This window comes from Trichoplusia ni, chromosome 27, assembly GCF_003590095.1.
Source record: "Trichoplusia ni isolate ovarian cell line Hi5 chromosome 27, tn1, whole genome shotgun sequence".
Lineage (NCBI taxonomy): Eukaryota > Metazoa > Arthropoda > Insecta > Lepidoptera > Noctuidae > Trichoplusia > Trichoplusia ni.
Genome location: NC_039504.1, coordinates 3,013,984 through 3,036,958, shown reverse-complemented (window position 1 = coordinate 3,036,958; position 22,975 = coordinate 3,013,984). Strand labels below are relative to the sequence as shown.

The window sequence follows — 22,975 nt, the reverse complement described above, 5'->3', positions numbered from 1 at the left end:
ATGCGTAATACCACCAGACAATCATATCTATTCTGATATAAAGTTCGCGTGTTTCCTTAAGATTTCTCGAAGCAATCCCGTCAATTTCCCGATGCATTTGATCATGACATGACACGAGCAAGTTCGATGTACGATACAAAGTAATAGCTCAATGCATTTTACATTCCATATTTGCATTTAGATAGAAAACAAGATTCTATGTAAATAATAATTGGTTTGAAATCACGATATACGTATTATATCATACGAAAATAGTTTTGGAGAACAATGAAAGCGGAGAATCATGCAAATCGATGTTTGTGTATTTTATATAATTTTTACTTCATATCTTTGATATTATTCAATTTTACATGAAATTTGAATGAATGTACGAGTATCATGACGTAATAAATAATCTCCCTTTGTTTTATGCCGCTTAAGAGTTGTAATTTTGTTTCAATCAAAATCTTTGACAAGTGATAAACTATTTTGATTCGTATGCATGAATTCTAAACGTTTTATTTTTTGTTGAATGTAGTGAGCTTTCAGAAAGCTTTTATCAACTGGTCATATTAATTTGACTTTTTTACCGCCAATAGACGATCGGTTATTTTGATAGTACTTATTATCGGTCCTTCATTTTATACCCTATGCTTTAATTAAGCTATAAGTAAAAGGAGTAAAGCAGCGTTGATAGAAACATAAAAGCCAATAAGAATTGTTTGTCTTTATGTAAAGTGAAAAAGCTCCCACTTGTTTTTGTTGCTTTTATTTTATATATGTTATTGGTACAAAATTAGCATAACAAGCAAGCACTTGAACACCTAACAATGTGCACCTCGATTTATATTTACAAGTGAAATGCATTTTGCTATTTATGGCCGCTTAATAACAGGTTGAGAGCACTTACGACTTATCAGATCGTTATATTCAGTTTATTACTACCGTTCAATGATTTTATGTTGCAAGACGTATCATTTTGTGTTCATCTAATTTATAGCTCTTTAATACGTCAGTAACATAGCCACAAATTGCAAGTAAAAGAACGAAACTTCTTATTTTTATTTTTACACTACGCTACCAGAAAAATATTTCTGTCCGTTTAATAATAAAACTAATAATACAAGATACCTTTGTAACTAGGACGGGGAGGCGGCTAATATAATAAATTAAATCGACCTCAAATGTTAGCTAAATCGTCGCGTGTGTCCTGTGACGTCACCGCCGCGTGGACACCGCCAATGGGGTTATTGACATGTCAAACTATTTCCGTGGCGCCAAAATAAAAGCGCGCGAATCCACGGGGGCGGGCGAGTGGCGACCATCGTCGACAGCAAAGCGCACCGGCACGCTACCATACGTCCACAATTACGATTAACAGATGAAAACAATAAATTGAAGCGTCGGCTTGTGGCCTGGGACGGTCTCGAGTTACGTTTTGAGCAAAGGAACGTCTAAAATTACCCCGCACGCACACAGTCACCGTGCTGCCAGTCGGTACACACCAACACACCAGCGCCGCCTATATCTATTATCAAAACATCCAGCGACTCTGGTTACAGCGATCCGAGCGCGCTTCGGATATCGCGTTACACACTTTAATGGCTGGAAAAGGCCTCGAAAACGTGATATTACACGCGTTTTATTGTGTATCGCAAAATGTAATTAATATCGTAACATAACACCGAATAATTTATTCGGCGTAACCCCGAGACTCCAGCCTTTGTAGAGGTCCCCTCTCAGATCATGGTGAATAAATATCGAATTTAAAAATACGAATCGGTCGTCTCCTATTACGAGACCGGCTGAAGCAGGCCGCTTGCCAATAAGACGAAACCGTAACACGATGATGGTTTTCCAACGGAAACCCACGTCAATGTCGGCGAAAATATTTGTAACTGAACCTTACCTTGATTTCTTCTTCATTTTCTTTTTTCACTTGAGCCCTTGGTGGTGATGAGGGATTTGAAGCTGTTTTGTTGTCCATTTTATATTTACAAAGTCCACTAACTTAAATATTAAACAAGGAAAACACATTCAAAATATTTACAGGATAATTCAAAAGTTTTTCTTGTCCAAGTTTAGCGATCGCGTAAACATTATTTGATGCGCGCTGTAGCGGTCGGCTCGAGATACGTACGCTCCGCGCGGCGCTCGCAACGCGACTGAGGTGTGCTATGATTGGTCGGGTGGGTAAGCGCTGTGGAAAAAGCTCGGTTTCCCGCGATCTCTCGGACCTAGGGCGGAGCTTACGGACGGACATGGCGCAAGGGCGGATAACTTTCATACACTTTACAGCTTCATGATAATCAACCCCTCTCTTTCAGATCATGATGTTAACTAATGAGTTTTATCTTTCCTGCTTACTTGATAGTTACGAGTTATTGATACGAACATAGTAGACAATAGTAGTATTAGTTGTTATTTAAGAAGACGCTTTTTACTTTACTTTTCAATGAAAGCGAAAAAAACAATAAGCATGTTTACTATTAAGTTGTATTCAATTAAAGTAAGTAGATGATAATTAAATGGTAATTTTATATCCCAAAAAAATAGAGGTACTGCTCGTCGCAGTAGGGTTACCATAATGTACCTACCTTTTTAAGTTTACGTCTAGCAAACAGTTACACTATCGTTCGTAGCTTGGCTGCAGTAAAGAAGAAGAGTGTTTTTGTATATATATCTCTTTTACATGGAATTAAGAAGAACTAAGCTTTTAAAAGCTGTATCTTCTGTCTAACTTAGATTTCTGTCTTTAGGAAGACGATGGTTTTATTCAAATTTGATACCCCCAGTAGCCATCTTGTTACATTAATTGCATGATAGTGGCAAATTTTTCAGGGTTTTTAGATTGAAGTTTATTTGTACGTCTGTCGACAGGCTGTATCGAATGCACAAATCTCTCATCAGATTTATATAGTTTGATAGTTGGCATTTTCACAGATGGTGAATTTCTGTTGCCGCTTCAATAACAAATATTAAAAAAGATTATAGAAAACGCGCAAGACAAAGACCTTTTTTTATAACTTTGAAATTCTAGGACAAAATGTTTTTTAGATAGTTTAAGTTATGCGGGCCTCAACATGAGACCATGATTAGATATTTACTATCTCAACGCCACGAAAAATACGTGCAATAATGTTATAATTAATCATTCGACGAACATTTTTAGGTAAGTACTAAGTCAAAAAAGGTAGACGATCTTGGTGTCTTTTTAAACAAAGACATATCTATGAGATAAATATACGGCTTTATTGCTTTGAGTAATTAGACAAAAAGTCACGAAAAAATTGTGACGAAACTTAAACATTGGAGTAGATTTTTGATAAAATAGAACTCTGATATTTCGGGGGCAGATTCATTAAGATAAATTTAGTAAGAGTTTGAACACATGTTGAACTTTCGATTTTGCAACCATCATCAAGAAGGCTGGGTGCGAAACTGGCTATCCCGATAAGTACGCGTCTTACCTAAAACTTTATTCAAAAAGTCAGTCAGTGTTTCTTTTCATACCCAGTTATCTTCCTTACTTTCATTTTGGAAGCGAAAGAAATAAATAAATTAACGCAGTTGGCATTAATTATCTCGGTTAATGCAGGTGTCATAAATTTATATTTTCTGGTATCTTGGGGGGTGTTACCAATATTCCAGTCACATCCATAAAGACACCAAGATTCAGGATAAGCGTTCGTAGATCACACAAATGCTTATAATACGCGGATGTCCGTGCCAGCGTCGATGTAAGGTAGGTGTTAATATCATCGGCTTTTTTGTTGTGACAATCGATTTCATTGGACGATTTGTTCTGTGTTTTGGAAAAACTTCCCGGCTGCTATTTGTATATACACGGTGATTTTTTAGTCGTCTTACAAAAGCAGCCCAGTTCATGTATCCAATGACTAGAACACGTTCATGATAAAAAAATAGTATTTATGAGATTTGAATAAATTTAAAATGAAATTTTTATTTAATATTATGATCCAATTCGTAGTTTTTTAGAAACACAGCTAACAGAGCTGTGTTTCTAAAAAACTACGAATTGCGAGCGCGGTCTGAGCCTTGTAGCAATGGTGAGGGGCGCGGGCGGCGCGCGGCGGCGTTTTTATCATTTTTAAGAGTATATTTCAGATTTCTCTTGTTTAATTTTTCTTCGTACTTTCCCTTCGTGATTTCCCTTAAAACATGTTAAGTGAAATGATCTTTGTTAAGAAATATTAACATTCCACAACTTTCACACAACGTCATCTCTAGTAGTCTAGCTAGTCTCAAACTAAGTAAAGCTTGTATTATGAGTACTAGACATCTGATAAACATAGTTATACTTATATTTCTAAATACATAAATAGTGTAGGTAAATTACACCCAAACACAAAACAAATGATCATCGCACAAACATTTATTTTTGATGGGAATCGAACCCACCCACTGCGTTATAGCAAGAAGGACCTCTTACCGTCTAAACCACAAGACCAGTCAAGGCAAGTCAAACAACATTTTAATTTGTTTTACGCCTGAGCCTACTGTAACTGCTTAATCCGATTAGACTGGATCAATCCTAACATAATATAGTATGTAGTTGACAAAAATCTAGGCAGATGGTGGATACTCTAGTGTACTCACAGAGATTAACCGAAGTGTCTATCAAATAAATAATGTTATACAAAAGCTTTCAAAACGAGAATATCTACAGCTGACACTAAAAGCATTTCTGTACCAGATCCAGCTGTAGGGTTTAGGCTTTTTCGGGTACTGGTTTAATGCTTCTAATAGCTTGCCTGTCTCAAAGATTCACTGGGGCTACCATCTCATCATCTTTTTTAATTATTTTTGAAGTTGCCAGTACCGTTTACCAGTTTTAAAATTTTGCAGGGCCCAATTTTCTGTTAGGATTCAGATTATTGTCTAGTTTATCAATTTGAACCCCATTTATTTTTCTATTATTTATACTTAGTTAATGAGACGCAATATCATTTTAGTATTGATTTTTCGTATATCTAATAAGTGAGCGGAATACGCCTTATAGAGCATGCTCGTATACCCTTACCTTACCTTATTTGAATCTAATGTATTGACGAGATACAGCGAGCCGCAAAAAAAAAATAATCTGTGCTCAATCAGGTGCGTGTGTAGAGTTAGTAATATTAAATCTTGTCTTATCCTTCAAACTTCACCTCTTTTCAGCCATTATGTATAATGTTTTTAATAAGTAACCATGAAGCTAGTAGAGTATATAATGTCTTTGCTATGAATAAAATAAATATAGAAAGAAATCTTAGTTTGATTTTAATCACATTTATGCGTGACAAAATTCGAAAACTGATTCCTCATGTCAAGCTTACGTCAGTTATGTCATGTTTTTAGAAAACAGCTGATACCTTGTCAAGCAAAATAATGAAGAAAATTACGCATTAAAACAACAAACAATCAATCAAAATGAAATTACTCTGAAGATTGTGTTATTATCATAGGGAGGAATTTTCAAATCTGTACAATGAGTACGAAATTGCCTAAAAAAACCCTTCACTTGAAGCAGGTAATTACGCATTTGTGACTATTCTAGGCAATATTCCAATTCTGAAAGTATTTTCGAAGCAAAACTCGCTTTGTTACGCCTTTATTGGCTTTCTAGCGCAGTTAAACAAGCACAACAATATAATTATGGCCATTTCTCCCAACATTATTATTGGGTACCTACATCCTACGTATATTTTGAAGCTTATTCCATATTTTACTACCGGTCCTTGTCAACTATTGCTTTTAATCACTGTTATTAATCTTATTTTACAGTTCCTCCTTCGACAAGAAGTTCTCAAGCTCTACAGGGATATCTTCAGGACATTAAGACATGTCAAAGATGAGGCTAACAAAGCTGAAATGGCAGATTGGGCCCGAATTGACTTTAAGAATAACATGCACGAGACTGATGAAGCTACTATCAAGAACATGCTTCACTATGGAAAGAAGTCTTTGAAAGATTTACAACAGTTGACAGGGTATACAAAAAAAAGTTAGGAAATTAAAAAATTAGAAATAGAAATAGGTAACTAGAATGGAGGTTATAGTAAATTTAATATAATCTAGTTTTTTTTTCTTATAAACGATTCTTTCAATTAGAAAATTGTACATAATTAATTTTAGTAATAAAATTGTAATTGTAAAGGCCATATTAATTATTTATCACATTTCAATTACTTTATCCTTTTAGAACTATGTTGCAATCTTAATTTAAATAAACACTGGTTACAATTAATAAAAGACATAGTTTTTTGTACTGTACAAAGTTTTAATGTGACTCATTTATAATTAATATAAATAATATGGAATTAAAACTAAAACCTTAACAATAACTTAACTATTTACAAGAAAATTAACATTGAAAATAAGACAATAAACATAATTGTAGAAAGTACATGGATTAATAAGTGGTACAGTCAATCACACTTGTGGGAATTCATATAAGTTTTTTTTCACTTTCACAATTTACACTGATACAAAACTAATCACAAAATTAAAAAATAGTATGTCACAATTGTTTGTTTTTTGCTTAAATGGGACTGGAATTTAATACTTCATAGATTATTGCACAAGCACATTGTTTTATTAATTTTAGAATCACATTTGCATTACCCTAAGGGTCAGGCTGGATTTTATCAACTTTAGTATTAATTTTGTTTGACTAGGCACAGTTCTAAGCCCTGAGGTACTAAGGGATTATGGAAATTCTAATATAAACCAATAATGCTATAAAACAATTTTAAACAAACTCAAATAAATCACATGAATCTAGTAAAAAAAAAACAACTAATTGTCTACATAAATAGCCTTGTAAAACAAATATATTAGAATGGGTCCTGTAACCCCTGTGCCCACAACTACAGTGAAAACTGTGAAAAAAGTAACAAAATCACCATTTTTGTTCAGATACTTAGCTAACACTTGTATCAGACTTCTTGTAATATGGTGACCATCCATACCATAGCAAGGTATCACATTCAAAAATCCAATACCCATTGAAAATATAAATATGTACCTCAGGAGTTTCTCAAACTGAGATGGAGAGAAAAATGAGAACAACCCCAGCCTTGGGAAGTATTGGTCTGTGAAGAGAGTCTTATGTAAATCATATGGCAATCCTAAATAAAGAACAGCATTGTTGTCCTTTCGTTCTATGATTATCAAGTAAGTGTGGTTGTTCAAAGAAGGTTTCAAGCAATGCATTCCTCTTGGACATGAGTAACCTCCATGCTCAGTGCACTTTATAAACTTGTCCTTCACCATATCTCTGGGTTTTAGACATGAGTATTGTCCTGGCAATACTGAATCAGCAACTACTTTGGGCTCCAAGTATTCAAAACAGAAACTGTACAAGTCATCCTTGCGGCAACATTCTACAACATCATTTTCCTTGATAGTCTCCATCATGATTTCATCATTTTGAGCAACAAATTCTGCACTGGTACATATACCAAACCGGTCATGAGCCATGTGGAGGCAGTATGACCAGTCATTAGCATTTTTGATTTCACAACTATTTATAGATGTTACAACATCACCCTTATCAAGTCCCCTGACATCTTTTAGAGGAGAATCATCAGTAAAATCAGTAATCCTAACTCCTATGCCTGTTTCATATGCTATGTTGAATAAAATTGGGGCTGAAAAGAATAACAGTAAGGCAATGAAAGCAGTGGCAATATTATGCCAGATGCCTGCACAAAATATTCTCAGTCTTTTAGTCACAGCTAAGCTATTCAAGTGTTCTGAATTCATTTGCACAAAAGCTACTGGTATTATAGTAAATACATATACACCTACAGATATGAGCTGCACATCCTCTTGAGCTGCAGCCATTGCATGGCCAAGCTCATGAAAAATAGTACTAAACCCTATAGCTAAGAAGTATACCCAGAAATCTGACGCAGGAATGTTTACTCCAGGTAACATTGCTTTAACTTCAGGCACATTGTTGATTTGAATAGTCTCATAGAAATGCTCAAATATAAATGTCAGGAGAGTCCACAGAGCGAACGGCAAGAAGATCCAAATGGTAAATATGTAGCCGCATGTGTACCATTTGCGTAACACGCGGGCTAAGTTCTTGCTCCATCTGTATATAAACCTGTTGAAAGCGGTCGTTGTCCATTTAAAGTTAAGTATTCCGATCTGTAGGCCAGTTCCTTCCAAGAATGCGTAATATGGGTAGTGCATACAACTCTGAAAAGTAATGAAACTTGATCAATATACACAAAAACACTGTTATCACACAGCTATTTCCTAGAATAATACCTTAAAGAAAGAGTCAAAGAACCAAATTACGACATAAAATGCTAATACGAAGGAGCAGAGTATTGTGAAAGACATAATTGTAGCTTTAAAACGGCCTTATGTTAATAAATTCATGAAACATTGTAAAATATCCAGCTACGAGAGCCGGCTGCGAGTCACATTTAAGTTGAAATTTGACATATCGATTGCAGAGGTTGCAAAGTACTGCACAGTGCACTGCATTGAAATACAGATTATAAAAATGGCAAAATCTGTATTTAATAACTTTTTCAATTTGTTTTAGTTAGTTTGATGATTAAGTTTTGATCAAATGTGAATAAAAGTTGTCTTAGGGTCTGTTCTATTGTTTCTTTTCAGCATTTTTTGTTTTTTGAAGACTGATGGGCTGAATGATCTCGTGACGTTGTTCACGTTACTATTCTTATAAAAAGTATATTTTGACATGTGTTGATTTCGTCAAGTCGTCAATCGTGTGTACTGTGTACAGTGTTCTTCAGTGTTGATCGTCAGTAATCGGAAATTCGAAATAAACCAATATTGTGACACTTTAAAAAACATTTTAACATGTGAGTGATGAGTTGTACGGAAAATGAAAGTGGCCCTTTTGTCGTGTTCTTCTTACCAGCGGTCGTTGGGTGCCTGACCATTCTCCTGGCGAGACGCTGGGCGAACTCCCAAGTTAGCAACACTTCGTCTACTGCCGTCTCTAGACGGCGAAAAATCATTAAAGACCCACTAATCAAGCGGCCTCTGCCGCCGTTAGCCTGTAAAATGGTGCCACATGGATCTAAGAAGGCTAGTGGTGTAAATAAGAAGGTAACATAACAAACAATTCCATAAACATACAAGTTATCTAGTTTATCAAGCACATAATGTCAATTTGCATGAAATTAGTGCGTAATTTATCAAATATTAGGTATAAAACAAATATAATATAGAAATATCTCTTTATTCGTCTAAAACTAAAACCTCTTCCTCATTCCAGGGTTCAGTTCCGGTGCCTGATGAAGAGATCAATGGAGGTGGGAAGCGGTTAGGTCGGCCGGCCCGCCCACAGCCTGCTGTTCCTACAAGCACCAGCACACCAGAGGTTAAACTGGTGGACGGGCCGGTTCAACCCAAACACATCCCCTTCCCTTATATACCGCAGGACGGAAATCTACTGTTTGAAGCTATGACATTTGTGTTCACTCTAGTGGCTACTGGACTTCAGTTCCTGAATCTGTACAGGACAGCCTGGTGGCTTCCACACTCATACACAAACCAGGCCATGGTGAGTTTGAGGTCAAAATAAATTGTGAAGTATCTTAATGATAAATATATTTACACCTGAAATCTGTGTTAAAATGAATTTTAAAAAAAGGGTATAGTTAAATAACATTGTAAGAACTATGTATATTGATGAGAAGTTTATATAAATATTAATTGTATAATAATGGGAAATTTTGAAATCAAATCTGTACACTCTAACTGTAGTACTAACTATTATTACTAAGATAGTCCAAGTTTGTACTTAATATTTAATATTAGTAAAATTTATTTCAGAATTTCTACCTTATTGACCCTCACCTGGTAGCATTTATAGTGACAATAATATTCAGGAAACTGCTCCTCAGCATAACTATGGCTATTCTAAAATCTGTACTTGTACCAAAGATGATGCCACATGCTACAATAGCAGCCAGGTATTATTTATCTATATTTATTTAATACCATCTTCTTATATTCTTTCATATATAAACTTAATACAACTTTATTGTTTAACAAAAAGTATTTTTATTCATATAGTTGTCTGTCTATAGAAATAATATACATATGATGAGCTGGTTCTACTTTTCTTTTTTAATTAAAATAAATTCTTAAAACTTTAAGACCCCTGCTCTGGGATAAAAAGAAAAAAAATCTAGAGCAACACCTGTCTCTTATTTAATAGTTGAACAGCATGATACCTTTACCCATAATCTATTTTTTATTATTAGTCTGCACATTCACCCATCAGCCCCAAAAAACTGACCAGAATGCAAGCAGTGTGACTTCATTGTCTAAAATTGTTCTTTAGATTATCTTTACTCTTAATATCTGTTAAGTTTATATAATATATATTTATTCCAGAATGTTTATATTGGGCGTAGTACTAGGCGCTATGGCTTGGTGTGCATACTTCATAATTCTGAAATACCCCATGGTGAAAATATTTTACTTGTGCTATCCGTAAGTATCAATCAAATACATTATTTTACCATTTTATAGCATGTTACAAGTTTTTCGTGTTTTTGGCATCATGATTCTCGAAACCGCAATTATTTTTGATTTCGTTTTGAAGATGATGCCACCACATAGATTATATTTGTTTCAAATTCAAATTAGAAATATTATGCTTTTCCTTATTAACCTAGGGGTACTCAAAGGCACCTGTGTAACCACTACCAAATTTTCCAAATAAAATAAAAATCAACACTGATCCAGTTCTTTGAAAGACTAATTATATTTACTATGCCCTTTTTCCCCAGGGCCGTCATATACTTCATACTGTTCGGCTTCCACGCTAGTCCATTTTTGGAGCTGAACAATGGAGACCCTCCCCTCCACTGCTGTTCCCACGACCCCTCACAGATACGCACTGAAGTGGAGACGCTGCGACAAGACTTCAATGTCAGGATGAAGAAGATTATATTTAATTCCATTGTGGGAGCTTATTACTCCAGTTTCATACCTTGCTGTTTTGCACAGGTGAGCAATTAACATTTCCACTTAAAAATATTTTTGTTATGGTGTTTTTATTTTTTGTGTTTATGTTTACGTTGATATGTGTAGATGGCATTGATGCATGAAATGTCGTCATATTGAAACATTCTATGAAATTAAAAAAAATGGAGTGCAATATTTTGACTGTAGGTCATTACCGCCAGATCATATAAGATGTTTTTAAACTACACAATTTTTTCGTGCGGTCAGCATAGAAGAGCTTAAGAGTCCGAGACTGCATTTTTAAAGAACAAGGCAACGCTTCTAGCCACTTGCGACCGAATTAGAATATTCTGTTTCGTTATTTTTTGCACATATGTACATCGTGTTCGTGTTTCCCTCAGTCATACCTGTACTACGACGTGTACGCAGCGTCCCAGCAGACGGCCTTCGTGTGCGCGGGGCTGGTGTCCCGGCACGCCAGCCAGCTGCTGGGCGCCGCCTACTGCGACGTGCCGCACCGCGCCGCGCTGCACCTCGGCCGCTGGGGGCCCGACACCGCCGGCGGTAACACACACTATACACAGACTTGCTAACTCACACACACACACACTCATGCAGACTATGTATGTCACACGAGTGCGATACAACGCATACACGCCGTCGGACTGACATGCACATGCGCGTATACTTATACTTACACACATACAAGACATTTATTTTCACACTAACTTTTGCTCGCGCCGCGTGGTCGGTTATAGCTGCAAAAACATCCTCATCTCACGAAATCGAGCAAAAGTGGTCTGTACAACTCCAATATATCATTCGAATTCAGCCGTTTGGGTGTGTTTTAAGCACACACATATACACAAACACTCACATACTTTTGGATTTGTAACATTAGTATCTACACCTATATTAAATCTCATGTATCCCCTCCCTAGAAGGAGAGGTGTGTACCTGGTGTCCGCGGCGCGTGTACCCGCGCGGGTCGCGCGTGTCGGCGGCGGCGCGCAGCTTCGTGGCCGTGTCGCCCGCCGTCGCCGCAGACCCCACCTCACTCGTGCATAGCAGGTTCCATGTAAGTGTACTTATCCGTGAATACCAAGATTTCTGATGGGTACTCTTTGAAAACGTAGTATTAGTAGTTCCAGAAAAGGAATCATTCTGATTTTTTTTTATGATGACTTCCTCAGTAAGGAATGTGAATCCTTGTGTACATACATATGTACAAAGACACCCAAACTCAGAACAAGCCTACGTGGATCTTTTGTAATATGCGGGGAACGAACCTGTGACACGTGGCGGTTATCTCAACCAGCCTAACCGTGCAGATTTGATTTTGATTTACTTGTGTCCCTGACAATATACGAATAATAAAATTTTGGTACCAAAAAAAGCCATAAATATGATGACCGACCAATTTAGTATTTGACCATGTCAATAGAAAACATCTAAAATATTTCCCTTTTATAATTCCAGACGGTGTTCGCGAACCCATCGCTCCTGCTATGCGGCATGCTGTGCTTACAACTAGCCCTCATCGTGCTACAACTATGCCTGCTCTTCAGTTCCATACAATGGCACAATTTCCTAGCCATAGTCATCCTCCTCTTCATAAACTACTACACATTATTCAAGATGGTCCGCGACTATCTTGTAGCGTGGAAGGTCTATAAGGCAGAGAATATGATACAAGACAAAAATGGTCCCTTACCTGTCCAAAATTAAATTAGGTGTTTATAAGAAATTGTGAGAACATACCCGGCGCACAAAATTGTCAAAAGAAATATGTTTCATGGAAACTGCTTCGTGGTTGGTGTTTACTTTAGTGATATTTGTAAACCTTTTGATGTACACGTCGTACTTTCAATTATGTAATTAGACCACATAGATACTTGTTAAAGTTCTATAAGTCTATTAGCGTTGACGATAATGAACGAAAATCTACATTCCATTAAAACTAAATTACATCAATCACGATTCTAGATGAACTAATATCTGTCTTGATAATATCACATCGTTGAGTCAATTGTACTTAATATTTGTTTAAAACTGCGCTCATTATTTTAAGATTTTGGTTTTTGAACAAAGTAACACTGTTACGTAGCATCGAATGTGAAATTATATTTATAAGACTGACGTTCGAGTCATTATTGTTTTGGTCTGGTGTAAGCGAGCTTAGGCCGATGACGTCACAGTACGGTGAACATAAAATTCAGAATAGTAAGATAAGTTCTTAACATCATTGTGGTTGTTTGCTACAGTCCTTGGTAATGCAAGCAATTTGGAACTTTATATCTTTCTTATTAAGGTTTATTTTGTCATGTTAATGTTACCTTATTGTTCTGATTTGTTATTAAAAATCACCATTGTACTAATTATCAAAATTATTTATTTAAATATGACAAGATTTGACACAAATATGTAAACTGAACAATTACATCATACTTGCCATAAAGAAAAACGTTTTATTTTTAGTCTTTACTGTAGTGACTTTATACCCTGGTAATCTCATTTTATCATAGTCTAGTCATGGACATGAATGTAAGGAAATTATAAAAATAAAAACTTGAATGAACAGTGGTGATAAAATTTTATTTTACATTATATTTATAACTCATAAGAGTACTATACAATATTCCTAAATATTCCTTGTTTTGTGGTCTATTTCGATCACACTACCGGAGGTGATGTGGTGTGGAAGGTGCCAAGTACAGTTTGCATCGATATCAAAAACTTAAAAAATAATTAAAATTAATAGTTGAACATACAAAATATTTATAGTGGAGCACATCTTTCATACATTAAGTAATTAAAACAAAACCATCATTATTGTATTGACAATATTGGTCAAAGTTTAGTGTTAACTCTAATTATATGTGATAATCAATGATTGAGTAAGATATCTCACTGTTAAAGAGTTATTTAGGGATTCATGACAATATGATAAACAAAATAACATTGATATATTATTTATTTACACTACACAATTACAAGAACATCAAAACAGTCATTGATTAGATTACAGCCATTATAAATTTATTTGTTTTATCAGAATGGTTTATGGTTGAGGTAAGTATAAATACTGAAGGAAAAAACCAGTAATCTCTTTTGTATAAGTAATGAAATGAGTGCAATGGAAAATACTGTTTTAAGTACTTTGTCAAATGAGGTCATATGTGGGTAGTATTTGTTTTAAAAAACAAAAATAATATGGAATCATTCTACTCTCAAATATCATAAACTTCTTAAAAAAAGATATAAAACAGTAACATTACTATATTTTCTTACACTAAAATATTATTTTATAGATACCCAAGATGAAATCTTTTTACTATCATTAATCTGAACTTTCATAGATTTCATTTTATCCCTAACAATGTCACAAGCTTGTAGCACCTCCTTGTCTTTCCTAGACAAAGCATTCAATCTCACTGTGTGCCTAAACTCAACCAATGTGTCAATAAGAGAGTTTGATAAGATGCTATCTTGCTCAGAGTCTTGTAACTTCAAACCAAATGTTGTCAACATGCTGGTTACATAGTCTGCTATTAAAACTATAGGGACTGGATAGTAGTCATTTGTTTCTGATTTCATAACTTTATTTGCATTACCTATCAATGTGAGAAGATTATTGATACAAATTGCTGTATTGAAGTCATTCCTGAGAGCCTCTAAGTTGGCCTCCTCAGTCTTCTGTAAATCATTCAGTATTTTATCTTTATAATCGCCACTGCTTGTAGCATTATTGTTGACGTAAATAAATGCATCTTTAAGGAAGAATTTGAATTTGTTGAGGAACTCCTCAGCTGTTTTCATCACAGCTGGACTGTATTCCATAGGATTCCGGTAATTTGATGTAAGACATGCCATCCTGAAGACATCAGAACTGTGTTGTTTTAGCAGCTCAGGTATGGAGATGGTATTTTTGAGTGATTTAGACATTTTGGTGTCACCTTTCACATGTAGGTGACCAACATGGACCCAGTAGTTGGCCCATTGCCTAATGTTGTGGAAGGCACATGACTGGGCCTCTTCATTTTCATGATGTGGGAACTGCAGGTCTATACCTCCTGCATGGAAGTCCAATTGAGAGCCAAATACTTTGCTGATCATGGCTGAGCACTCCACATGCCAGCCCGGCCTGCCCTGGCCCCAGGACATCTCCCACGTTGGCTCCCCAGGCTTGTGTGCCTTCCATAGAGCAAAGTCCATTTTATTCCTTTTTTCTTCATTAGCTGCTTCCCCTTCACTCTGAGCTTTTTGAAGTTTTCCATAAGAAGGGTATTTTGTTGTGTCAAAGTAAACAGAACCATCTAATGTAACATAAGCCTTCTCATTGTCTATGAGCTTCTTCACAAAACTTTCTATTGTAGTAATGTGATCAGATACTCTTGTTATTATCATTGGTTTTTCAATGTTTAAAGACGACATATCCAGCCAGAACTCATGCTCGTATTGTTTAGCTACGTTTTGAAAGGGTGTCTTAGTTTCGATGCTCTTTTTAATTATTTTATCATCAATATCGGTGATTCCCATCGCCGTCACGAGTTTAACGTTGAGAAATGACTTCAGAATTCGTTGAATAATGTCTAACTTAACGTAGCAGCTCGCATGGCCTATATGAGCAGAGTCGTAGACTGTCGGCCCGCAGGAGTACCAAGTGGCAATGTGAGGGTCATTTAGTATTATCGGAACTTTTTCATTTGCCACACAATTATATATATACGCACCGATTGGATTGCCATTTGGCATTAACCATTTTGTCTCTTTATAAGGCTTCAAACTACACACATGGGAAAGTTTACGCGACACTACAGGAAACAGTTTTCTCATTTTTATTGAGGTTCACAAGTTCATTGACAGAATATTCCACACTGGACAGTGGCCACTGAACTCAACAGCTGATAAAAACAAAGACTAATTTGACAGAAGTGACAAATATCATTTGTTTTTGCGTTCCGATAATCGCACTGTAGCATAGTGTCGATAAGGAGAATCTTGAAAAAAATGCTTAATTTGGTTTATCGAAAGAATATTAATATTTTGTTACGTTCTGGTAGTGCAGGATAAACTTTGTTTAACATCGATTTGTTTTTGTGTTTGTGAAAATATATATATATATTTTTTAATTTACTTACCGACATCATTATTTTGAGGTTTCGCAAAACGGAAAACCTCTCTTATCAGCAATTTGGGAAACAGGGAGGGAGATCCTAAATATTTGACATTTCAGTTCAACCCTTGTCAACAAGATTTAGGAAAAATAAAAACCGGCAGGTATCTTTTAGATAGACAAAAGCAAAGATTAAAATGGTTACGTTTGCTCCCGATGAGGTCGGCCTAGCAGACAAAACCCCTTGTGCTGGGATTCGAGCCGATCTCAAGATGTGTTTACTGGCCAGCGATTGTTGCAAAAAGGTTAATATTTTGTTGGTTATTTGTTTTGAGTTTACATGTATGAAAAAATCAATTTATTATCCCTGTGCGTACAATTTTCGTTTCGATAAAATAATCACACTCGTCACATTTCGGGAAGTGATTGTAAAAAACGTAATAAATTAAAAAAAAAATATTCTACAACTTGGTGTTCAAACTATGGCAGTGGCCTTCAAGTGTTCATTCCTTTGAATACCTAATTTTAATTCCGACTTCAGCAAGAAAGAGATCAAACTGTTGAACAGTTTCTGTTGAAGTAAAGAGGTTAATCGGCTAAACCTTTTTGAAAATTGTTTTCAGGAGAAAAAGACTCCGAGGGATTGCCTTAGAGAAGGAGCTGTGCCTGAAGAGTGTGCTCAACTTAGACAAAGCTTCTTTGAGTGTAAACGATCTCTAGTAAGCAAAACCTTCACATATCACACCGCTCATTTTTACACATGATACAGAAGTGGTTACATTTTTACTGCCCATTAGCTTGTTATCAAATCCTATAAGTTAAATTTTGTCTACTGCCTGGTTTCCAATTGTTCTTGTTTGTTCTATAGGAATTGCTCATATAATCTTAAAGAAAAGAAGGGAACTAAAATACTTTTATTAGTTTGTTAGTATTTTAGTAAAACTCCTTGCTATCTTGTGTCTAGTATAAAAAATATATTTAAATAATCAAAATATCAATGTCACAGTTTTTATTTGACCAAGCATCCTTCTCCTTTCAATTATTGCTGCCTTTTGCAATTTATGGCCATATGCTCCCTACATATCTGTCAATATCCTGTTTCTTTGTCATACCACTTTCTCTGAGGACTATCTCAAATTCATAATTCAAATTAAATTTCCATATCTTTATTTTTTTCAGTTGGATAATAGGCGAAGGTTCCGTGGCCCCAAAGGGTATTAAAACCCTTTAAGGAATTCATTAAATTGCATAGAAACAAATTGTAGAAGTATTAATTTTACTAATATTAAGTGTTATATATTGTTTAATATAATTTGATTCATATTTGTGATGTTTTAATCATTCTTGATTTGCTTACTGTATTGTATATGCTTGTAGAAGTCCAGTTGGTACTATACTAATTATAATTTAAATAACATGAGAGCGCAAAAAAATCTATACAAAACTTTACAAGGTAGACAGTAGTGGTACTTAAAAGTGTCTGAGTGTGCTTAAAAGTATCTTTTGAATGTCCAAATATTAAGTGGTGCTGTTGTAGAAAGTTTTTTGTCTTAAGAGCTATTAAGTTATTTAAGTAGGATACTTCAATAAATAGAGAGATTTCCGCTATGATACAGCACATTTTTTTTTAATACTTCGTACTTTTACCTAGGTAAAAAGAACAGCCTTGCGAACTTCACTTTGTCTATAATATCCACTTTCTACACTAAGTAGCTACTTCAAGTTCTCCTCCATAAAAACCGGTAAACTTACCTCTAGCCTCCAGGAACTAACTCCTTATTTAGTTTTTTTTTTTAAGTTCTTTTATCACTGCTAAGTAAATTTCACCACTGAGTAGTAAAGTACCAGTCATTAAACCAAGTTTCATATGCAATCCATCAACTTATCGACTATCAATAAATAAAATCTTATTTTTTGAAATCATTATTTGATTATAGAAATATGGGATAACAGGATTTTGGAAAGAAAAACAACACACATTCAATTTCAACTTTTATTATAAAAATAATTGAAAAGTAATTAAATTCTCTATACAAACTACAGAGCTTAGCCCGCAATCATTTCTAGCTTTTCAAGCCAAACAGTAATTTTAAATTGCTTTATACATTTTTGTTTTATTTGAACCTTCATCTGCGTAAATTGGAATTAGTGTCTAGTGATGCCAATTTATGTATTGGATTGTATCACATTAAAATACGAAACATTAAAATATAATTGACTATAATTTTTCTCGGAGTCCACAATTAAGTGATTATTAAAAATAAAGTTATTTATTCCATAATTATATATCTATTGCATTATATTTCAGTAATTTTAAGAAAAGTTACAATGATTATTTGTCGTAAAATATTAATAAGTAACTATTATTACTAGAAGGAAATGTTCTATTTATCTATAAAAAGTATAATAAAAATACTCACGCAGAATTTATTGTTTTTGGCAGTATCCTGTCTATTCCTAGAGTAATTCACGAACTTCTATGTATTTTTTTCGTAGGCATCTTTTATAGTTATCATACCACAGAGGTAGCCGCTAGATGGCGTTGTAGACAGAAAACTTTTTAACACAAATTTATTGCCTAAATATTTTTATTATGTAAGAGCTTTCAAAAGCAAAATAAATCGTGGTTAGTACCTTTGCATTCGACAAGCTACTACTTAATAAATCTAGTTTATTACAAAATTAAATTAGCTTGAAAAGAATGTTCGTTTACAGAACAGGGATGTATTAAGTAGATACTATTTATTTCTCTATATTTTGTTTTAGAACAATAACTTGCAATATTACGTTTTTGGTGCCCACACAACCCCAACATTTTACCTTACTTACAAACTTTAATTAGTACAATTATTTCTTACATTACAATTTTATTAAGCCTTATAAAATTGCATAATAACTATCTATAATACTCTTAAAACAGATTACTTCTAATAATTTTTGCTATAGAAATTGTCAAAGTTTTTTCAGATAAAGAAATTGCTATTTACTTAAATAACTGTCTAACTTACTGTTATATTAACATAAATAAATAAATTAAACGCCTAAAACTGGATTCTTAACCGTGCTAGCTATTCTCATTGCAAGCATCGATTTATTGCTATCTATAAATTGACTAGAATTAGCACCATAGCAAAAGAAAACTTGTGGGTTATTGACTAGAAAATTAATAATAATATCATTCAAATTAAAACGCGTCTATTCGATGATAATACGGTCAAAGACTTGTAGACAAATGACATTTCTACAAGTAAGTACAAATCGGCACAATGTATGGAAATTACAATTCTATTCGTCAGATAGATTTGTCACTCCCACAAAATTGAGCGATTCCATTAGCGTGAACTATTGAGACAGCAAAATAGACACGAATTTTAAAAACAACGTCGTAAACTGTATTAGTACTTAAGTAATTGTGCAATATTCTAAACTGTGCGCATTGCATGCGAAAACACAAAAAATGAGGTTTATTGAGATATCAGAACTCGTTTTACTAACTTTCTAAGTTCTAATTACTGACTTTCCTTTAATATATTATTTAAAAAAAATAAAGACTAGCATTGAATCAACTTATCATAATCCATGAGTGAGATTTAATATAGATGCTATTTGTCAAACTATTGAACTCCAGTGGACAAGTGACATTTCTACAAACGACAATGGCGATTAAAATTCTTCCAATGTATGAATTTGACATTTCTATGTAAGCAAGTGACTTCAGAGTTGTCACTTTCATACATTTAAATTGTTCTACAATGCATTTTTGTTTGTAGAAATTATACTTCTCTCAAGACCTTGTATTAGTCACGATACAATTTCACTAATAATATTCTATTACAATATCTTAAAATACAAACGCTTCTCAAGCCGATCTAAGTTTATACTTTGTGCACGTAATATTAATTTATTATTTAATGAATCACAATATCAGGTAGGCTTTTGGTCGTACAAATTATTTAATTACAAATATATATTTTTAGTGTCGGTCCAGCATATTAAACAGTTTTGAAGTTAATGTTTAGTAGTGACAATATCTAATTAAGTTTAACTAAGAAAGGTTTAGACGGTGACTGAATTCACTATAGCGTAGTAAAAATAAACCTCTTTTGAAGTTGGTTAAAAATACAATGCGATTGCAATTCACCAGCATATTTTTTTAAATCTTTAGCTATTTATCTATTAACGTTCTATTCTGTTAGATACTTAAGTACCTACCTTATTAACAGAACAGATACAATACTTCATAGTGTCCTTAAATGTAAATATTTCAGTTGTTTTTTCACCATCTAAACCAAGCTTAGAACGCATAAGCTTTTATATTATTTACTATTTTTAATTTATTATTCTACAATATTGTGACGCTTATTGGCCTCTCATCTTTACATAATAATTAAAATTACTTTTTTTTTAAGTGAGCATATGCGAATAGAATTAGAATTAGTAAAAATTTCAAATTTAAATTGTGGCAGTTATAATTATTTGAGAATTTGACATGAGGTGGTTCATTAGCAAACAATTGAAGACAAGAAATTAAGCAGTGAATGAACAGCTATGACGTCAATTTAAGTAATTTCCAAATAAGTAAATCTATTAAACACTATTTTATTGCTTGCAATAGGAAAATTCGTGAATGCCGTCACGCGTCATAAAAAGATTAGAGGAATCGTATCAAGATTTTGAATATATATCTTCTTCTGACTTTAAAGTGAACCGGAACATGGAGTAGGTAAGTAACTTTTCACTTCTTTATGTTTAATGATATGTATATTAAGATATGTTACAAAATTATAAAAAGACCAACGAATATCCTTCAAAATATAATAGAACAACGGCAGAAAGTGCTAGTCATACGGTATAATCTAAATCACTGTATCAATCTATCAAATATTGGGTACGCCACAGTTTGGAAGACATTCACCCAAAATACACAAAAATATTCGAATAGCCATCATCTATCAGATTGATAGTATATTATCTAGCTGTCAATATGAACTATGAAGTGATTCGTTTTGTAATAGATCATATAAAAGTATTGAGAGGTTTATAGGAAAAATAGCGTCTACAGAATTAAATCACTCGTTTCGATATTAAAATCTCTTATTACTAAGACAAGAACACTTTGGCTCGACACGCCTGTACCCAGTCATACATTGTACACCATTTAAGACGATCTTAAATGTAATATTAATACTTTGGTCCGTTATATACGAGTGTTGTCGATGACCTATTTTGTTGACACCTTTAGATTGGTGAAAATCGGTTTTGAAAGTCTATTGGTACTTAATTTAGGAAGTCTGCTTTCTGGGATCTGTACTGTCAATTTAGCTATTTTTAAACCATTGTTTCTTACTGTTTTTTGTCGATTCGACCGGAGGGATTGACCAAGCTTTGTACAACACATTTGTGCAAGAGATTAATGCAATAATATACCCAGTACAAACTCTAAATCAGTACCATCAACATCCCAAAATTCACCAATACAAACATTCTAAGAGATGCCTCCAAAACTACAGAGCAACACCGTCATGGCCGTCAAGGCCTGTCTCCCTCTACTAGAAAGTCTGTATAGGTCTGTACAGGCCGGTGTACCCGCAGAGCCTGGCCCGGAGAGCCGTCACCAGCATAGCTGCTCCGGACAGATCGTCCATGAGGTTGGCACACTCGCACACTAACAGGTACATCTTGTCTCCGTGTGCGGCCACTGATTTGTGAAGGGCGATCTTCCGCAGGCCCACCGTGTGAGGCAGGTGCCGGTACAGCATCCTGGCCCCGGTCCAGTACAGCCAGTTTCTTTCGAACCGCTCGCCATCGTCGCCTTCGAATACCTGGAAATTCGTTGTTGCCATTTGTCATACATGTTTTGACTTTTGTAACTATCAAAAGGAGGATAGTATTTTTTTAATTTGGTGGAAAGGGCATTTCGAAATGTCTACATCGACCTCAACTGGCAAAAAAATAGTGTATTATTAAAGTGCTATCGACAGTTTGTTATATGGTTTAGTTTCTATGGAAAAGAAAAAACATATTGTGTTTACCTTATAAACACTAATGATGAATCCAGTAGTAGGAGTGTGCGACTTCTTCGGTCCGCCAGCTAAATCATTAAACGGAGGCCTACAAATCATTGCTACTTCACTATACAAGTCTAGGGTGTGCGCCGCAGAGTACCTAATAGTCTTCGGATCGAACTTGTTCAAGGAAGCACATCTCATGTTGTTGTAGAAGAGCAATGGGTCAGTTTGCGTCGTGTTTATAACATAGTATGATATGAATGGGAATTCCGCGTTTTTCTCCATGTTTGCCAACAACATGCCCCCAACCGCAGTATTGGCTTGTGCTACTTCGTTCAACAGCTCCCCTGCGGCAGCTTTTTGTCTTATCAAAGGTTTGGCAAGCGGCGACTCCAATATTGGCTCTATTGGCTCCAAGGGGCTCATGAGGTGAGCCAATATACACAACTTAGGATCAGCTATTTCAAGGATGCTAAGAGAGTTTTGTGCAGTCTTTGTTGTCATTCCTTTCTCTGGGGTTGGAGGTGGAACTGGAAGCTGAAAAAAATGAAAATGTTATAAAGAAAACTTTTAAGCGCTATTTAAAACAACTTTCCTAAAAACGGTTCAAGAAATTTAAAGTTTTACATGACAATTTAAAAATGGCTTCAATTAGTCATTGTCCGCAAAACAGCATTTTCTCGTGTAGGCAGTCTGTAATTCTTGGGACGTTTAAGCACAGCCATCAACTATGTAAATGAGCGTCGCTGTATCAGTGCTAATTACAATAAATTATTCTGCCCTAGAGTTATAGTTGTAGAAAACTTTACGTATTCTTGTACAGTTTCAACATTTTAAGTTGTTTGTAGTACATTTTAAACTAGGTATTCAAAGACATTTTTCAAGACTACGAGTTTAA

At 34.7% G+C, this 22,975-nt stretch overlaps 7 protein-coding genes across 9 annotated transcripts in view; 3 read left to right on the top strand and 4 right to left on the bottom strand.

Moving 5' to 3' along the window:
- Nucleotides 1-2,878, bottom strand: part of LOC113505945 (sine oculis-binding protein homolog) — a 35,038-nt gene extending 32,160 nt beyond the window's left edge. The window contains exon 1 of the mRNA XM_026888827.1: nt 1,889-2,878. Coding sequence (XP_026744628.1) covers nt 1,889-1,966 — 78 coding nt within the window. The 5' untranslated portion in view covers nt 1,967-2,878. The remainder of the gene's footprint in view (nt 1-1,888) is intronic.
- A 2,449-nt stretch (nt 2,879-5,327) lies between these two features.
- LOC113505776 (LYR motif-containing protein 2) lies at nt 5,328-6,143 on the top strand. Its single transcript, XM_026888589.1, has 2 exons — nt 5,328-5,512; nt 5,767-6,143. The coding sequence occupies exons 1-2, from the start codon at nt 5,471-5,473 to the stop codon at nt 5,989-5,991; spliced, it is 267 nt and encodes an 88-aa protein (XP_026744390.1). The 5' UTR covers nt 5,328-5,470; the 3' UTR covers nt 5,992-6,143.
- A 98-nt stretch (nt 6,144-6,241) lies between these two features.
- LOC113505775 (membrane-bound transcription factor site-2 protease) lies at nt 6,242-8,434 on the bottom strand. Its single transcript, XM_026888588.1, has 2 exons — nt 8,266-8,434; nt 6,242-8,193 (listed from the first exon to the last, which is right to left on the bottom strand). Exons 1-2 carry the CDS (start codon nt 8,338-8,340, stop codon nt 6,781-6,783), a joined length of 1,488 nt encoding a protein of 495 aa, XP_026744389.1. The 5' UTR covers nt 8,341-8,434; the 3' UTR covers nt 6,242-6,780.
- Nucleotides 8,435-8,724: 290 nt separating this feature from the next.
- LOC113505773 (transmembrane protein 39A) lies at nt 8,725-13,534 on the top strand. The gene is made up of 8 exons (XM_026888585.1): nt 8,725-9,081; nt 9,251-9,538; nt 9,811-9,950; nt 10,378-10,476; nt 10,776-10,995; nt 11,355-11,517; nt 11,895-12,031; nt 12,433-13,534. Exons 1-8 carry the CDS (start codon nt 8,839-8,841, stop codon nt 12,679-12,681), a joined length of 1,539 nt encoding a protein of 512 aa, XP_026744386.1. The 5' UTR covers nt 8,725-8,838; the 3' UTR covers nt 12,682-13,534.
- A 375-nt stretch (nt 13,535-13,909) lies between these two features.
- LOC113505774 (probable cysteine--tRNA ligase, mitochondrial) lies at nt 13,910-15,891 on the bottom strand. Its single transcript, XM_026888586.1, has one exon. The coding sequence runs from the start codon at nt 15,787-15,789 to the stop codon at nt 14,254-14,256; it is 1,536 nt and encodes a 511-aa protein (XP_026744387.1). The 5' UTR covers nt 15,790-15,891; the 3' UTR covers nt 13,910-14,253.
- Nucleotides 15,892-16,155: 264 nt separating this feature from the next.
- Nucleotides 16,156-17,392, top strand: LOC113505803 (cytochrome c oxidase assembly factor 5). Its single transcript, XM_026888634.1, has 3 exons — nt 16,156-16,374; nt 16,693-16,788; nt 17,249-17,392. Exons 1-3 carry the CDS (start codon nt 16,267-16,269, stop codon nt 17,288-17,290), a joined length of 246 nt encoding a protein of 81 aa, XP_026744435.1. The 5' UTR covers nt 16,156-16,266; the 3' UTR covers nt 17,291-17,392.
- A 656-nt stretch (nt 17,393-18,048) lies between these two features.
- The window catches only part of LOC113505802, a 94,426-nt gene continuing 89,499 nt past the window's right edge, over nt 18,049-22,975 (bottom strand). For all 3 annotated transcript variants that reach the window (XM_026888631.1, XM_026888630.1, XM_026888633.1), the window contains 2 exons: nt 22,102-22,614; nt 18,049-21,891 (listed from right to left, as the gene is read on the bottom strand). In XM_026888631.1, coding sequence (XP_026744432.1) covers nt 21,619-21,891; nt 22,102-22,614 — 786 coding nt within the window. In that variant the 3' untranslated portion in view covers nt 18,049-21,618. The remainder of the gene's footprint in view (nt 21,892-22,101; nt 22,615-22,975) is intronic.

Bases quoted from the DNA above. Each gene is read 5' to 3' on its own strand.
- LOC113505776 (XM_026888589.1), top strand. From the start codon at position 5,471: ATGAGTACGAAATTGCCTAAAAAAACCCTTCACTTGAAGCAG. The intron at 5,513-5,766 runs GTAATTACGCAT...CTTATTTTACAG, and splicing joins AAACCCTTCACTTGAAGCAG to TTCCTCCTTCGACAAGAAGT.
- LOC113505775 (XM_026888588.1), bottom strand. From the start codon at position 8,340: ATGTCTTTCACAATACTCTGCTCCTTCGTATTAGCATTTTATGTCGTA. The intron at 8,194-8,265 runs GTATTATTCTAG...ATTACTTTTCAG, and splicing joins TCTTTGACTCTTTCTTTAAG to AGTTGTATGCACTACCCATA.
- LOC113505773 (XM_026888585.1), top strand. From the start codon at position 8,839: ATGAGTTGTACGGAAAATGAAAGTGGCCCTTTTGTCGTGTTCTTCTTA. The intron at 9,951-10,377 runs GTATTATTTATC...TATTTATTCCAG, and splicing joins CATGCTACAATAGCAGCCAG to AATGTTTATATTGGGCGTAG. The intron at 12,032-12,432 runs GTAAGTGTACTT...TTATAATTCCAG, and splicing joins TCGTGCATAGCAGGTTCCAT to ACGGTGTTCGCGAACCCATC.
- LOC113505774 (XM_026888586.1), bottom strand. From the start codon at position 15,789: ATGAGAAAACTGTTTCCTGTAGTGTCGCGTAAACTTTCCCATGTGTGT.
- LOC113505803 (XM_026888634.1), top strand. From the start codon at position 16,267: ATGGTTACGTTTGCTCCCGATGAGGTCGGCCTAGCAGACAAAACCCCT. The intron at 16,375-16,692 runs GTTAATATTTTG...AATTGTTTTCAG, and splicing joins CCAGCGATTGTTGCAAAAAG to GAGAAAAAGACTCCGAGGGA. The intron at 16,789-17,248 runs GTAAGCAAAACC...TATTTTTTTCAG, and splicing joins TTGAGTGTAAACGATCTCTA to TTGGATAATAGGCGAAGGTT.